General features: G+C 42.0%; 1 protein-coding gene across 2 annotated transcripts in view; it reads left to right on the top strand.

Moving 5' to 3' along the window:
* PIP5K1B (phosphatidylinositol-4-phosphate 5-kinase type 1 beta) overlaps positions 1 to 16,424 on the top strand; it is a 350,214-nt gene that overhangs the window by 129,867 nt on the left and 203,923 nt on the right. The window contains exon 3 of one of the 2 annotated variants that reach the window (XM_070794241.1): positions 2,004 to 2,072. In XM_070794241.1, coding sequence (XP_070650342.1) covers positions 2,004 to 2,072 — 69 coding nt within the window. Of the gene's footprint in view, positions 1 to 2,003; positions 2,073 to 15,817; positions 15,951 to 16,424 lie in introns of those variants that run through there. The other variant, XM_070794240.1, reaches the window with a different exon arrangement.

Raw genomic sequence — 16,424 nt, forward strand, 5'->3', positions numbered from 1 at the left:
TAGGCAGTCATAGGTCTGGTGAGATTGGCTTGCCATGGCCCATTCTTCCATTTTCTTGGATGGTTTTTAGTCACATCCAGCTCATGGCAGTCATTTTGTTCCAGTATAGCGAAATGGCTGGCAGGTTCTTAGGCTTCACCCACACTGTTTATTAAAAGCCCAGGATTTAAAATGTGCTTCAGAGGCTTGTGAGGAAGTCAGAAGTTTCTCCTCCATGGTGTATAGAATGCTCTTCATTGCAATTTAAGATGTGGCCCTTAAATATCATGGCTCCCTGATTATGTCCTTACCCTTATTTACCACATAAGTAACTGACTTTAAGAAGTCAGATGAATTAGAATATACAAAAATCTTATTATTAAAAGATTAGAGGAACACATGTTTAAATATCTGATACCTCACAATGAAAAAGTTTTTATATAAAAGCATTGGAATAAATCACAAAGATAGTCAATAGTTTTAAGTATAAAAATATAAAACTTCTCCATGTTGTAATTATAAACCAAATTAAAAGAAAGGAGCATGGAAGATACTAATAATATGCTGTAAACAGCTTAATAACCTTAATACATTAAAAACCAATAAGGAAACCACTAATATTACTGACCATAATAGGTAAAAAATCAGTACCTAAGACACTAAACACCAATAGATTAGTGAACAAAATAATAGAAAAGCTGAAAGGAGAAATACAGAGAGCTTAAAAAAAAAAGACATATAAACAATATTAACCTTCACTAACAATTTTCAAAGAGGCAAATTAAAATCAGGAGGTACTTTCTTTTACCTGTCAAATTAGCAAAGATAGTTAAAATGATGAGCTATGCTATGCTATGCTAAGTCACTTCAGTCGTGTCCGACTCTGTGCGACCCCATAGACGGCAGCCCACCAGGCTCCCCCATCCCTGGGATTCTCCAGGCAAGAACACTGGAGTGGGTTGCCATTTCCTTCTCCAATACATGAAGGTGAAAAGTGAAAGTGGTCGTTGCTAAGCATGTAATGAAACCAGCTCCCACTCACTGCTGATAGTGTGAATGGGTGTATTCTTCTAGGAAAGAAATTTAGCAATATGTGATAAGAGCTTTCAATTTTTTTAATGACCTAGTAATTCTAGGAAACTAGTTCAATAAAACATTGAAGTTGGACAAAGATAGAAGCACAAAATCATTACTATTACATTATTTGTAGAAACAAAACCCCTGAACCACATCAACTATTCTTCAATATTGGCATTGTTAACTAAAGTATTAACACACATTTATGTTAAGGAAATGGCAACCTGCTCCAGTGTTCTTGCCTGGAGAATCCCGGGGACAGCGGAGCCTGGTGGGCTGCCGTCTATGGGGTTGCACAGAGTTGGACACGACTGAAGCGACTTAGCAGCAGCACAGCATGTTCACACAGTGGTGTCTCTTGCAACTAGTAAAAATTATTCTTACAATGAGGTTTTTATATTCAAATGGGAAAATGCTCATTACATAAATGTTCAGTGAGAAATGCTCGATTAAGATGGTATCATATTTTTCATATGAAAGTACATGGAACAAAAGGGGGAAACAAATATACCAAAACGTGAGTAGTAGAGTTGCCCAAGGGCAGTAGAACTGAGTAATTGTTTTGTTGTGATTCATATTTTTTTGGTACTTTCCAGATATTTTTACAGGAGACATATAATAACCAGAAGAAAAGGGTTTAAGAGTTTGTAGAAAGAAACTTATACACATAATCTGGGCTTCTGGACTTCCATGGCACCTTTCTTAGAGCATATGGAGTAAAGTATGCTACCAAAATGATTTATAAGTAAAGCGTTATTTTGGAAAGATTGGAGAACACAGAATTTTTTTTTTAGTATTTTAAGGGATTTCTTCCTTTTTTAGAGACCACAGCCGTAACAACAAAAATGTAATTAACCGAAACAGATTCTCTAGGTAACAATATTATTAGCCTATTGTATTTCAGTGTAGAACTTCTGAATTCAAATAGGTCCACTTCTTTCTTACAGATGTCGTCTGCTGCTGAGAATGGAGACACAGCACCTGGGAAGCAAAACGAAGAGAAAACCTATAAAAAGGTGAATGAGTGTGTTGTTTTCTCTTTTTCAGCTCGGAAAGAGGAACTGTTTTATTGCTTAGAATGCTAATATTGCCATAAGCCTTTGCTTCCTCCAAAGCATTTGTATGGAAGTTACTGCCTTAGCTTCCTGTTTCTGTAACAAATGACCAGAAAGTTAGCGGCTTCAACAACATAAATGTATTATCTTACAGTTCTGTAGGTCACCAGTCTGACATAGGTCTCACTGGGTCGAGAGCCAGGTGTCCACAGGACTGCCTTCCTTTCTGGAGGCTCCAGGGAAGAATTCATTTTCTTGTCGTTTCCAGCTGCTTGAGGTTGCCGGTGTTCTCCGAGTCATGATTTCCTTCGCAGCCAGGAAAGGCCAATTGAGTCTTTATCAGGCCCTATCATTCTGACACTTTTTAAAAGTCTTCATTGAATTTGTTACAATATTGCTTCTATTTTATGTTTTGCTTTTGGGGGAGCTGCCAAGGCGTATGGGATCCTAGCTCTCTGAGTATGGATTGAACCTGCACCCCCTGCATTAGAAGATAAGTCTTAACCTCTGGACTGCCAGGAAAGTTCCAGTTCTGATACTTTAAATCAAAAGTCCCTAACTTGCGGAATCTAACGCCTGATGATCTGAGGTAGAACTAATGTAATAATAATAGAAATGAAGTGCACGATAAATGTAATGCTCTTGATGGTAGTTTGCTCACTCAGTCATGCCATCCGACTCTTTGTGACCCTATGAACTGTAGACTGCCAGGCTCTTCTGTCCAAGGGATTTTCCAGGCAAGAATACTGGCATGGATTGCCATGTCCCTCTCCAGGGGAACTTCCTGACCTAAGGATCAAACCCAGGACTCCTATATTGCAGGCAGTCTCTTGCATTGCAAGTGGATTCTTTTATCGACTAAGCCACCAAGGCAGCTGCTTTGCTAGAGTTATCCTGAAATCACCCCCTCACCCACCCAGTTCTTCGAGAAAATTGCTTGCACAAAGCCAGTACCTGGTACCAAAAAGGTTCGGAACCACTGCTGTAAAGAATGCCTGTGATTATATTGAGTTCCCCTGGATAATCCAGAATACTCCCTTTATTTTAAAGTCATCTGATTAGGAACCTTAATTTCCTCACTGCCCTTACTCCTTGTTGTCATGTAATGTAGTATATCCACAGATCCCAAGAATTTGGATGTGGACATCTCAGGGTGGCGGTGGGGGACATTTTTCTGCCCACCACAGTTACTGTGATAGAATATCAACAGAAGGGAGTTACTTGAAAACCCTTCCTAAGAAGAAGGTCCTATGTGTGTGAAATGTTCTGTGTCTACCGTAAGAATCTTTTAATTGACTTGCTACTTACCACCAAAATTTTAAACATTTTCCACCCTTAAAAAAGATTTTTAACATGAAATTTCATCACACCCCTTACTAAGCCTCTCAGATTTCAGCCCATTTCACAAAAATCTCTTTCCACACTTCCCAACATTCCTTGCCTGACTACTCTTTGACTTCAATAAACTCTTGGTTCCTGGCAACCAAGCTGATGTTCAGAAGCATTACTGGGTAATATATGTCCCCAAGCACCACTGTTCCTGATTTTAAATTGGCTATACATTTTACCTTTTAAAAGACCTTGCTCTCCTTCTCTCTTGGGAGTAGATGGTTTGTGTATCGTAGGTTTATTATACCTTAACATTTCCTTTTGCATTTTGCTCTGTAATGGATAGCTAGCAGGAAGTTCTGTCATAAAGTACATGAGCCATGTGATCTACCCATAGACTCAGGTCATGGAACTAACATGATATATTTCCTGTTCCATTTTCATGTGGAATAATATGTACTTTTTCCTGGCTTATCTTTTCTTTTGACTTTTCTACTCAGCCAAACCTAGACGTATCAACAGAGTGGCTGCCACCCAAAGTGGTGATGTGTATGGGGACTGCTACTGCTAAGTCGCTTCAGTCGTGTCCGACTCTGTGCGACCCCAGAGACGGCAGCCCACCAGGCTCCCCTGTCCCTGGGATTCTCCAGGCAAGAACACTGGAGTGGGTTGCCATTTCCTTCTCCAATGCATGAAAGTGAAAAGTGAAAGTGAAGTTGCTCAGTCGTGTCCGACTCCTGGCGACCCCATGGACTGCAGTCTACCAGGCTCCTCTGTCCATGGGATTTTCCAGGCAAGAGTACTGGAGTGGGGTGCCATTGCCTTCTCCAAAGAGTAGGGTAAATATTCACAAGCTCTCATATGTCATGTTGTAGCTTATAAAATTTGTAAATCTGAACAGAGACAGCAATACATTATTATTTATTTTTTAGCACAGGTAGAAAATGAAATCCTACCTGATATACCCAAGACTCTGTAAATTCGGTCAAACGTGAGACCAACACAGAGATGGTCAAACTGCGAGCTTGACATTGCTTGATCACTTTCAGGCAGTTTTCTCAGTCCGCATCAAGATGCACTGTGATTCTTGACTCTGTTCTGCTTTACAGGAGCTCTCTAGTGATGCACAAGTGATAGAAGGAATGTGACCAAGCGATCTTGGAGTCTGCTAAATGTGTCTAGCCCAAGAAGTAGTAAAGTAGGTTTTCAATAATATTATAGGTATGATTCTATGATGAATGTCTCTAACAAGAAATTTGGCTCAGCATATGGGGAAGGTTATAAAAACTAAAAATCACATTGTAGGAAACTTGAGGACAAAAACAATGATGTATTTTCATGTGTGATGACATAACTTTTTAATGATCTCTGATTTTAAAAGGAAGATTAACAAGAGAAGAGGTGTTTAGCCTTTTTATAAGAAAAGCACCACAGCACAACACAATGCCTAGAACTATAGCCCTCAGTTAATATGCTGTTGATATACAAAGCAAGAAGAAGGGATCACATAGAGAAAAAGTGTTGCTTTGCTGACAGGTAATGGCTCCGCTAAACTATTCAATTTAGTTCTTCTCCATTAAGCAAAAGGTCTTTAAACTCGAGGTGTTAATGGTGGACTTAGAAGAGTTGATAGCAGGAGTTACATTAGCTGCCGGAGATGTGTTTGTCTTTAGGCCCAGTTAAACCATTTCCCAGATAAAAGAACTTGAAGCTAGGATAGGGAAACCACTGAGTGAACTTTGAAAAATTAGGAGACTGGAAGACTTACCGAAAGTCAGGAGATGAGCAAATACCATCCCTGGTTTCAAAAATGAGGGAAACCATTCTGGAGACCAGACGTGAAACTGTTCCTCAGCGTAATTTGAGCATGGATTAGTATAGTTATGTACATTTAGAGAAGAAACACGTGTCTTTTACAAAGCTGCAGAGGTTCATAAAGATGGAGTTTATGTTAAATTAACTGCACTTCCTGTTATGAAAGAATCATTAAATTGGTTGCAGATAAGGAGAATTCTCTAGTTTAATGAATCTTGATTTAAATATAGCTGGCATATTCTTGTTGCATCCTTTCAGACAAGGTGGAAAAGTATGGATAAAGTATTATAATTAGTAGGTTGTACCTTGTTAGACTAATGTTCCCAAAGAGTAGAAGTTTTATTCCTTATTCACTTAGTCTTTACCAACAAGATGCATAAGCTGTCCCTGTGTAGCTTCATATTTTTACCCGTGACCTTCATGAAGACATCGAATTTATACTCTGCAAATGTGCAGATGACAGAAAGCTGGGAGTAATAGCAGACTAGATTGGTGTCATCAAACCCACTATACATTTCATAACTGTTGCCCTTTTTATAAATACCTTAAAATTAAATTTCTTTCCCAGTCTTGAAACCTTGACCATGGGGTATGCTCTTTTAAATGACCCATTGGATTTTGCCTGTGACTGACACCAGTCCAGGTTAAGAACACCCTTATCTTGGGTGCTAGGTGTGAGAAGAATATCAAAAGAGTTTATAAGGGTGGGAGCACCAAGACATGAAAACAATTTTAAAACACAGTAGTCTGTAACAAAGGTTCAAAAGAGGAGAAATCGATGTAGGGTTAGAGTTAATGAGAGGGTTTAGGTTTTCTGTATCAAGATTCATTGGGCAGCTGCCAGCAACACTCAGCATCATAAGTGCTGTGATGTCCACGTGTTTTTAGGGAACACTCAGAGTTCATGGAACACGGGTATGCTCTCTGAGTCTCAATTATTTTCATGTGACTGTTTAGGCTGACTGCTTTTTGTTCCTACGGTTGACCATTTCTCTAATCCATTATCAGTTCCTGGCAAGCCCAGGAAGAATAGTTAAAATCAGTTGGGAAGGTTAATGTCTTTAGCTAATGACTGAGACAAGAATTTTGATTTTAGCTGCTTAAACATGTTGCCCATGAAAACAGATATTAAGAGCTGCCTGGCTTTATTAAGGAGTGTGGTGTTTCTGTTCTCAGTTCATTTATTGGGTATCTTCTGCAAGAATTGTAAATGAACAGGCCTCAGGGGCCAGGTAGATAATAAGGGAATAAAACAAGCAGAGAGAACATGGTAAACAAGAGAATACATTCCTTTTATAAAGGGGACAGATGGCCTTAAGCACTAGCTAATAAACCTTTGTGTGAGGCCTTACCCAGGGTTGCCAGATAACTGATTTTTCACAAAATAAAGAATGTGGATTCTGATGTAAAACTCCTAATTGTTGAAAGATTGGCAACTGATTCAAAATTATTCAAAATTACACTCAGGAAGTCTGTACAAGGTGGAAGATAACAAAGACTCTGACCCTTTCCCTGAATGATTTTCCCTTTAAAAACCTTCATTTAAAATAAAATTAAAAAAAAAAAAAAAAAAACCTTCATGGTCTGGCAGAATTTTGCAGCTGGTTTCTGGACAGGAATCCACTGTTTCCCCAGGTGCTAGTCTCCTAAATAAAGCAAACTTTCTGTTTCTACCAAAAAAAAAAAGCCCTGCAAAACAAAACAAAGAAAACCACTTTGAAAAAAGCAACAAACTGTATCAATTGTATCTTGTCCTCACATGGGGGCCAGTTTGCAATCTCTGCACTGTTTGGGTAAGGAGGTGAGATAGGAGAGAAAGATGTAAAAGAAATGCATATAAGGCCCGGTCCTTTCTTCCTATATCCGTACAATTTATTTAAGAGAAAAGAAATAGGAGACCCACATGAAAAAAATAAATAAGTCAAATTGATATTAAGTGCCAATACAAGTGGCATTTTACTTAATCCTCTAACAAATCCTGACAAGCACAAAGCTCATTACAGTCGTCTGGAGAAATGTCCTTTTTTTGGACTTGTTTGTTAGCAGAACATTTTGCTGGGATAACAGTTTCTTAGATGCCTCATTGCTTTTTGTCATGGCAGAAAATCCCACTCGTTCAGGGACTGAGTGTTGATTGATCTACTCGTTTGTCTCAGTGACGGGGAATCGAATAGGCACAGGCACAGAATTATCGGGGGTGAACGTAATTTGTTGGAGGGACAGGAGTCTGGTCTAAACAAAGCTAAGTGTCATTGTTTGGAGAAAGCAGAGGAAATTTTGAAAGTGTGGCCTGGCTGTACGTGACTGCTAGCTTTGAGTGCTGGTTGGAGGCCTTTGGATTTCATATTCTGAGCCAGCACCATCCATTAGAACTTTTGGTGGTGATGGAAATGTTTTGGTGGTGGTAGAAATGTTCTATGATCTGTATTAATACAATAGTTACAAGCTGTATGTGGCTGTTGGACTTTTGAAATGTGACCCGTGTGTTCGAGGAAGGAATTTTTAAAATTTTAGTTAAATAAACTCATGTGGCTAACGGCTACCATATTAGATAGCACAATTCTAGGCAGTGAGGTACTGTGACATTGGTTTGGTGGTTAGTGGCATGATGAAATGACAGTACAAATTACAATGAAGGTTGGCCTGAAAGTTTTCCATCATAGTAACTGATAGAAATTTTCTACCATTGGTGGAACTAGAGAAGTTTGAAGATGAGATTTTTTTTTTTTTTTAGCAATGTCATAAGGAAGGAAAGAAGGAAGCAGAAAGCAGGACATCAGTTCACTTTATGAGTGGTTTAAACTTGAATAAAATACTAATGCTGGAGGCCTGAGTTTTCTTTCTTTGGGATGTGAGGAAATTGCCCACATCTACTCCCACCCTTCCAAAACAAATATGTCATTGTGGCTCAGTGGCTTATCCCAGGTCACTTAGCAATTCTTTATCAGGGACATGAAAAGTTCCAGCCATAGGATGTCCTAATTTTGTGACTCGTCCATCAGAATCAATCAGTGTTTCCAGGTTGGCTGGCTGTGGACAGGCATGGGGAATTTTTAGTGCTGCCATTTGCTTTTCTCCTCCTCTCACCTCTCCAGCCAAAAGTTGTCATTCCAGGCCTGACCCGCCCTCCTCTATTCCTCCTTCCATCCTGGGCCTGCCTACAATAGGGCCTCCTCCCCCCAGGAGATTCTGGTTTTGATGACTTCCACAGGCTGCTGTAGGTCTGGAGGGTCCATCTTTAACACCAGTACCTCGACTTCAGGTGATCTCTTCATCATGTTAACCAATGCCCACCAAGATGGGCACACTTAGTGAGACCACTCACAATGACCTGGTAGGAAACTGACCACTCTAGCTATAAACAGGGTCCTTGAGCCAAACTCCCCAGGGTCCTTTTTTTCATTTTGATTTTTAAGACCTAGGTTGTCATGTAAATCCATTGTCTCAGCCGGTGTCCCTCTCAGTGGAGGCAGGCAGGGACAGGTGGGAGGAGCCAGGCCTTCCTCGGTCCACACTGTCAGTGAAGATGTCCTTGATGACATTTTTTTAAATTATTTTAATTGGAGGCTAATTACTTTACAATATTGTAGTGGTTTTTGCTGTACATTGACATGAATCAGCCGTGGGTGTACATGTGTCCCCCACCCTGAATCCCCACCCACCTCCCTCCCCATCCCATCCATCAGGGTTGTGCCAGTGCACCAGCTTTGAGTGCCCTGTTTCATGCACTTGATGACTTTTGAAACATGAGTGAACTCATGACTCAGCAATACTTAGAACTAAGAGGAAATATTTATTTAAATACAAGCTCTTTTATAAAACATCCATGGGAAGATACACAGGCAGATGTCAACATCGCCTGCCTCTGGGGAGAACTGGGTGGTGGGAATCTTGGGTCGAAGGAAGCTTTTCTGTATGTACTTTTGATGCATATTTAACTTTGAACCATATAAATGTTTTGCTTATTCAAAAATTGAAAAAATAACATTTTGAGATGGGAAGAACGGAGAGCTGGCATGTGTCCCAGCACTAACTGCTCTTCTTCCCTTTAGCCTCCACTTCCAGAAATAAGACCTTTGCCTTCTGCCCTGATGGAGCTACACTCTATAGCTGAGCAGAGACAACCTTGTCTCTGTATTGAGCAGCCCTTGTCATCAGTAAACCTCCACTGGTCTATAGGAAGAGTGATCCTGTGGCATTCCGAGTGTTAGCGTTAATATAAGTTCATGTTCCCACACACAGTGAGGTGGAGTTTGGAGCAGAGAAAGGTTTATTACAGGGCCAGGCAAGGAGGCTCAGGCACTAAAAACTCTTGAGCTCCCTGAAGGGTTTTGGCAAAGCATTTCTGGGGTTTTTTTTAATGACTTTATTTTTTTAATTGAAGGATAATTACTTTACAAAATTTTGGGGTTTTCTGTCACACATCAACAAGAATCAGCCACAGGTACATCCATGTCCCCTCCCTCCCGAACCTTCCTCCCACCTTCCTCCCCATCCCACCCTTCTAGATTGTCACAGAGCCCCTGTTTGGCAAAGCATTTTAAAAAGCCAGGCGAGAGAGCTGGAGAGTCACAGGATACCTGATCAGATTGTAAACAATTCTCTGATTGGCTGATGCTGAGGGAGCAGGGTGGTGTCATGGGGGTTACCTTCATCAGTCCTTAGGCTCAAGGAGACCTGGGGCTGTTTGCTCATGGACATCAAGTAGTTAACATCTTCCATTTGGTGGGGCATTTTCACATCTGTGAAACAACTCAGGAAATTTGCATCAAGGACCATTTTCTATGTACTTTAGAGAGGAGCTGAAGCAGAGCATGGGGAGGTGGGGGCGGAGGGGGGGAAGCCTGTCCTGGGAAGGCGCCATAGGGTCCTGCTAGGTTACATTATTCCTAATCCACCTTACTCCACAACACCCTAAACCAGTGGTTCTCAACCAGTGACCCGGGAACAATCAGCAATGTCTGGATGCATTTTGTTTGTCACAGTTGGAGGGTGGTACTGTTGACATCGAGGAGGTAGAAGCCAGGATGCTGCTTCCTACTATGGCCAAAGCAGAGCTCACAGCAAAGAACTATTAAAATGTTAGTAGTGAGAAGGTTTTTCAACCAAACCCAACTGCCCTTTTAAGTGGAGGATAGATGTCAGTGACTGAGCACAGACTCACGGATATGAGTCCAGCTCTTTTAGATACTAGTTGTATCATCTTGGGCTGCCCAGGTGACTCAGTGGTAAAGAATCTGCCTGCCAGTGCAAGAGACACAGGAGACGTGGGTTCAATCTCTACGTTGGGAAGATCCCTTGGCAATGGCAACCCGCTCCAATATTCTTGCCTGGGAAATCCCATGAACAGAGGAGCTTGGCAGGCTACACCCCATGGGGTCGCGAAGAGTTGGATATGACTGAGCATGCACACACTGTATCATCTTAGGCACTTTCCCTAATTGATCTGAATCTTAATTTTTCTCACTGATGAAATGTACTTAATACCTGCCTTTACCAGCTCACAGCACTGTGAGAATCAAATGATTTAACAATGTGAACAAGTCCTGGGAAAAATGGAATGCCAAAGAGTGAAGTCTCTGTTGAATTAGCAAAAGCAGGATCTCTCAGCCTCTGGTTTCTAATCAGATTAGTTCTGTTAGAACTGAGCATGGCAGGCAGTGCAACTACCTCCCCCCAGTGCTGGGCTCAGGGGGAGAAGTGTCACTTAGCATTCTCGAGCTGGCCCTGGTCTGGCCTGGGCATCAGAGAGTAGATGGAGCTGAAAGAAGACAGTCTTTCCTTCCCAACAGCAGGGGTTTCAGAAATAAGAGAGAAAGATGTGCTTCTAGTGGTGGGCTTCCTTGGCACTTTTTAAATTAAGCAACAAGGAAATGAGCTGCCCCATTCAGAGAGGGGGAGTTCTTCTAATCTCATTCGATGTAGAAGCATGTATTATCGTCTACCATTGCCATCCACCCCTTTGTACAGATCTTCCCTCCAAGTCTGTCAGCTTTCATAGAGGATCACCTGCCCTTCTGACTTCTTTCTCAAAAAGTCCTCAAGCAAGTGATTTGAAATCTTCCTTGATGACTTTCAAGCAAGATGTGGCAGGTAATTAAGCAAAAACAATCTGAAACTTCTAAATAGGAGAAGCCCCCCTATCCTACCCCAGGGTGATTACCTTAGCTGTTCATTCCTAAGTGACCTCTTTTAGCACTCATATGGCCCTGATCCTGTTTGTTAAGCTACCCAGGTTTGTTATGCTTCTGCATCCTGGTTAATCATGGAAATTCCCCCAAACTCTGACTCCAGGGGATAATAGGCTACACCCAAACTTACTGCACAGCTTCCTTCCAGGGCAACAAGAAACACTGCATTGTTACATTTGGTGTTCATGGCAGGCTGGGAGGCTGGAGTTTCCAGTGTTTCTACAGCCAGTTGGGCCATCTGAGCTGGAGCTCCTGCTCCCAGGGCACAAGGGCACTTTTGTTTTCAAGTTAAAAGGGTTAATATCTACAGGCCATCTGCATGCCTCCCTGCACAGCTTGGCCAATGGGGTTCTGGTCTGGTCAGCCAGCCTGTGTCCCAGTGCTCAGGGCTTAACCATTTTTATCACTACCACCCCACTTCCCTCTCCTCGTGTGCTTAAGGATTTTTAAAGGTAGCTCTTAAGATATTGCATAAGATCATAGAATTTTAAAATTCTGAAATTCTTCATTCTAAATTCCAAAAATGATAGACAATGTGTGTTAGGTTCTAGGTGTTTAACTACTTAACAGATGCTGATAGGACATATGCCATGTGCTTATTCAGGACTTTTAATATTTGATGACATTAGGATCATTGGTTGCTGGAAGCATCTTATTTATCAAACTCAAGTGGGTTTATTCTAGCCTTAAATCTATTATTTCATCAAGTTAAAGTGTAATTATTATCAACTGCAAGCACTTTCAAAGCTATGCTGGTAATAAGAGCTAACATTTATTAAGTGCTTAACGTATGCTAGGCACCATTTTAAGCACTTTAGAATTATTAACTCACTCTTACAACAACCCTATGAATTAGGACAGAGGACAAAACGAGGTACTGAGAGGTTAAATAACCTACTCTGGGCCACAGAACCAGTAAGTGGCAGGATAAAACTGGGATTCTAACCCCAACTGTCTCTGTCTAGGGTCCGTCAGATCCTAGCGATCATGGAACCAGCACACTGTCCTCTGAACACTGTGGTGCCTACGACAGACATTAAAATGGAAAAACGCTCCATTATCCAGTAGAACAGTGGGGGCCAGTGGCACAGACAAAGCCAGCCGTCTTTAGAATGGGAAAAATGAACAAAATTCAACAATTTTAAAGCGTGATTTCCCTAATTGGGTGGTCCAGAAGCCAAATTTTCTCCTCACCCCTGAATATAGAATCCGAACTGTAGCCTCAAAAATACTTTTCTCTAGAAAGTACGTCATTGTTCAGTCACTAAGTCATGTCTGACTCTGCGAGCCCATGGACTGCAACACGCCACGCTTCACCATCTCCTGAAGTTTGCTCAAACTCATGTCCACTGAGTTGACAAGAGTACATAGTCATTTTGAAATGAAAAAACAAATCAATCCCATGGGCACTGGCCAGAACATGGGAAAGAAAATGAGAAAGTCGTAACTTCAAAAATCATTCTTGACCACAGCACTCCAAATTGACAGGGAGGGTTGAGATCTACTTGGAGGGGTGGCATATTCTGGACTGTTTTAAAAGCTAAACACAATGGAGTATTACTCAGCCATTAAAAAGAATACATTTGACTCAGTTCTAATGAGGTGGATGAAACTGGAGCCTATTATACAGAGTGAAGTAAGCCAGAAAGAAAAACACCAATACAGTATACTAACCATATATATGGAATTTAGAAAGATGGTAACAATAACCCTGTATACGAGACAGCAAAAGAGACACTGATGTATAGAACAGTCTTATGGACTCTGTGGGAGAGGGAGAGGGTGGGAAGATTTGGGAGAATGGCATTAAAACATGTATAATATCATGTATGAAACGAGTCGCCAGTCCAGGTTCGATGCACGATACTGGATGCTTGGGGCTGGTGCACTGGGATGACCCAGAGGGATGGTATGGGGAGGGAGGAGGGAGGAGGGTTCAGAATGGGGAACACATGTATACCTGTGGCAGATTCATTTCGATATTTGGCAAAACCAATACAATATTGTAAAGTTTAAAAATAAAATTAAAAAAAAAAAAGGAAAAAAAAAAAAGCTAACTGTTCCATAGACTGTCACAGGGGGAGTAATGACTCACTAAAAATCTGCTCAATGGCTAAAAGATCTGATAAAGGAAGCACTGGGTCCAAGGGTGACTATTTTAGAAGTTATTTTCCCCTGTGGGAATCAAGTTCCCCCAAAAAGCACACCTGCCTTTTCTGGCGAGTGCAGTTCACTGTGTCTAATGCTTTTGTTGTGAAAGGATGATCGTTTCTGGTGAGTTCAGTTCACTGGGTCTGAGATTTCTGTTATGAAAGAACAATGAAGAGGCTCACTCTCTGCTTGGAAGCCTTCACCCCAAAGACACACAGCACATCACTAAGGAGAGGAGAAAAAGAGGGTGGATGTGGTCTCTGGAGACTGTAATAAGATATTCTATCCTGAATCTATTTTATTCAACTCCCAATGCATATATATATACATACACACACAGACACACATGCCTAGACACCAGAGGTATAAATTGGGTGTGATTACAAGGAAAATAAAGAGTTATAAGGAATTGGGTTCAATCATAGGGTCTAGCTGCACTTCCTTCCCGGTGGAGAGGAGATGAGCCACTCTCACTCTCATGCCAGAGCTCTCTCTCCATCCAGGGTGTGCTGTCATCTACTTTGCATTATGGACCAGGCTGCATTTGGTTATTGAGCACAGAGCTCATATATAGACTGTCTTGGTGACATTCTAGTTCTTCTGAGCTAATTTTTCATATTGTGGCTTTGTTGTTTTTAAGGGTGTGGTCAGTGCCTGGGCTGTAAAACATATCTTTGATTGTATGATACATCTGTGGATTCACTCATTTATTTAGTTGGCAAATAGTTATTTAGCTTGGCACTGAGCTAGGCCTTGGAGGTAAGGCAGAGGCAAGATAGACATAGTGCGGCCCTGATCCAGCTTTTGTACTTGCGGTAGAGACGGACCCGAAAAAGTAGACATAATAAAATGATTACCACCTTTAAAAGCGTTACGAAGAAAATCACCATTGGTAGGGCTGCTACCTTTTAGACAGGGTATTCAGGGGGTTCTGAGGAGGTGACCCAGGGCTGGGATCACAAGCTTGAGAAGGAGCCAGCTAACAGAAGAGTGGAACTGAGAACTTTCTTGATAGAACAGCTTCCGCTGAGCCCTGGGGGCAGGAAGGGGTGCATGAATTCAAGCACCTAAAGGCGAGGCCAGTGTAATGGAGGGTCCCAAGCCTGGAAGAGAGAGAGAGTGAAGTGAGAGCAGTGGCTTTCGACTGGGGCTGGTGTTGTCCCCCAGGGTCACTAGACATTGCTGTCACATCTGGGGGGAGGGGATGCAAGTCGTGTCCAGCGACTAGACCCAGAGATACTGCTACACATCCTGCGATGCCCAGGACAGTCCCCCGAAACAACTGTCTGCCCACAGATGTCAGCAGTGCTAGTCTGAGAAACCCTGGCTTAGAGAACTAGGCAGACGCTTAAGCTAAGGTGGAAGTCTAGGAAGAGGGAGAGGAATAAATTCAAGGTATATTTCAGAGTTAGGATGGACTGGACTGGTTTGTGGTTGTAAGTGGGGGTGAGGGCATGACCGGAATGATCGATGAGCCAGCATTCTAACTTGAGCACTTGGGTGGCTTTTGTGACTATTGATCAAGATGGAAAAGAATGATATGGGGGAAGGGTTGTGAGGGAAAATCAAGGTCTCCAGTCTGGACATGTCAGTTTCAGGGTGTCAGTGAGTCACTGAAGGAGAGAATCAAGTAGGTCGTTGGAAGTGTGGATTTAGGATTCAGGGAAGAGGTCAGGGTTCTGCTTCAGTTTGTCAAACTGTAGATTCACAGTGAGATAGATGGAAAAGCAAGGCCCCCAGACTAAGGAACACCCACATTTTGGCTTTACCTCCATATAGCCTCCTCTAGAGTGTCAGATTTTTAAAATAAACAAAATTGGCCAAGTCCTTCCCTTAGGATTTTCCACTGGCCTTCTGTTACCTACCCATGCTCCATGGCACACAAATCCTTTACAGTCTTCCCCTCACTGGCGTGTCCAAACCCACCTCCTGCGGCTACGTTGAACACACCCGACTCCAGCCGCACTGAGGTATCTATCCCAGGTCTATGCTGATCACTGTGAATGCCTTCATTCTGGAAACAGCTCTCTCTTGGCCCTTCCCCATGCTCCCAGGCTGTGACTGTTAGTCACTGCTTCCCAGGCTGCTCTCAGTCTCCTGCACTTACCTCTGTTATATCATGGATGACTTTGTTTTGTAATAATCGCGTGCAGTTATGTCCTGCCTACTGTACCGGGAACAGCTAGAGAACAGGAGCCTTGCCCAATCATCCAGACATCCGTAGGGCCCCACACAGTGCCTGGCACATGGTGTTCAAGAGATGTATCACTTTTTTCTTCTTAATTCTAAGATTATTATAGACTTTCCGGAGAGATATGTTCTTGAACCTACAGTTCAGGATCTGCAATTAGAGGTGAGATATGTTGCGGGGAGGCAAGTGGGGAACACAGGAGTGGAATTTGGGCTTATCTGTTTTTTTGGCCGTGCTGGGTTTTAGTCGCAGCATGTGGGATCTAGTTCCCTGACCAGGGATTGAATCCCGGCCCCCTGCATTGGGAGTGCGGAGTCTTAGCCGCTGGACCACCAGGGAAGTCACAACAATGAATTTTAGAAGATATTATTTTTCAATTTTGGTTTCCTCAGGGTATATGCCTAGGAGTGGGATTAGTTTTTTAAGGAATCCCCATACCATCTTCCATAGTGGCTGTATCAATTTATATTCCCACCAACAGTGCAAGAGTGTTCCCTTTTTGCCACACCCTCTCCAGCATTTATTGTTTGTCGATTTTTTGATGATGGCTGTTCTGACCGGTGTGAAGTGTTATCTTATTGTAGTTTTGATTTGCATTTCTCTAAGAATGAGCAATGCTGAAGTAAGTCAGAAAGA

The sequence above is a fragment of the Bos indicus genome, chromosome 8, assembly GCF_029378745.1.
Source record: "Bos indicus isolate NIAB-ARS_2022 breed Sahiwal x Tharparkar chromosome 8, NIAB-ARS_B.indTharparkar_mat_pri_1.0, whole genome shotgun sequence".
Taxonomy (NCBI): domain Eukaryota; kingdom Metazoa; phylum Chordata; class Mammalia; order Artiodactyla; family Bovidae; genus Bos; species Bos indicus.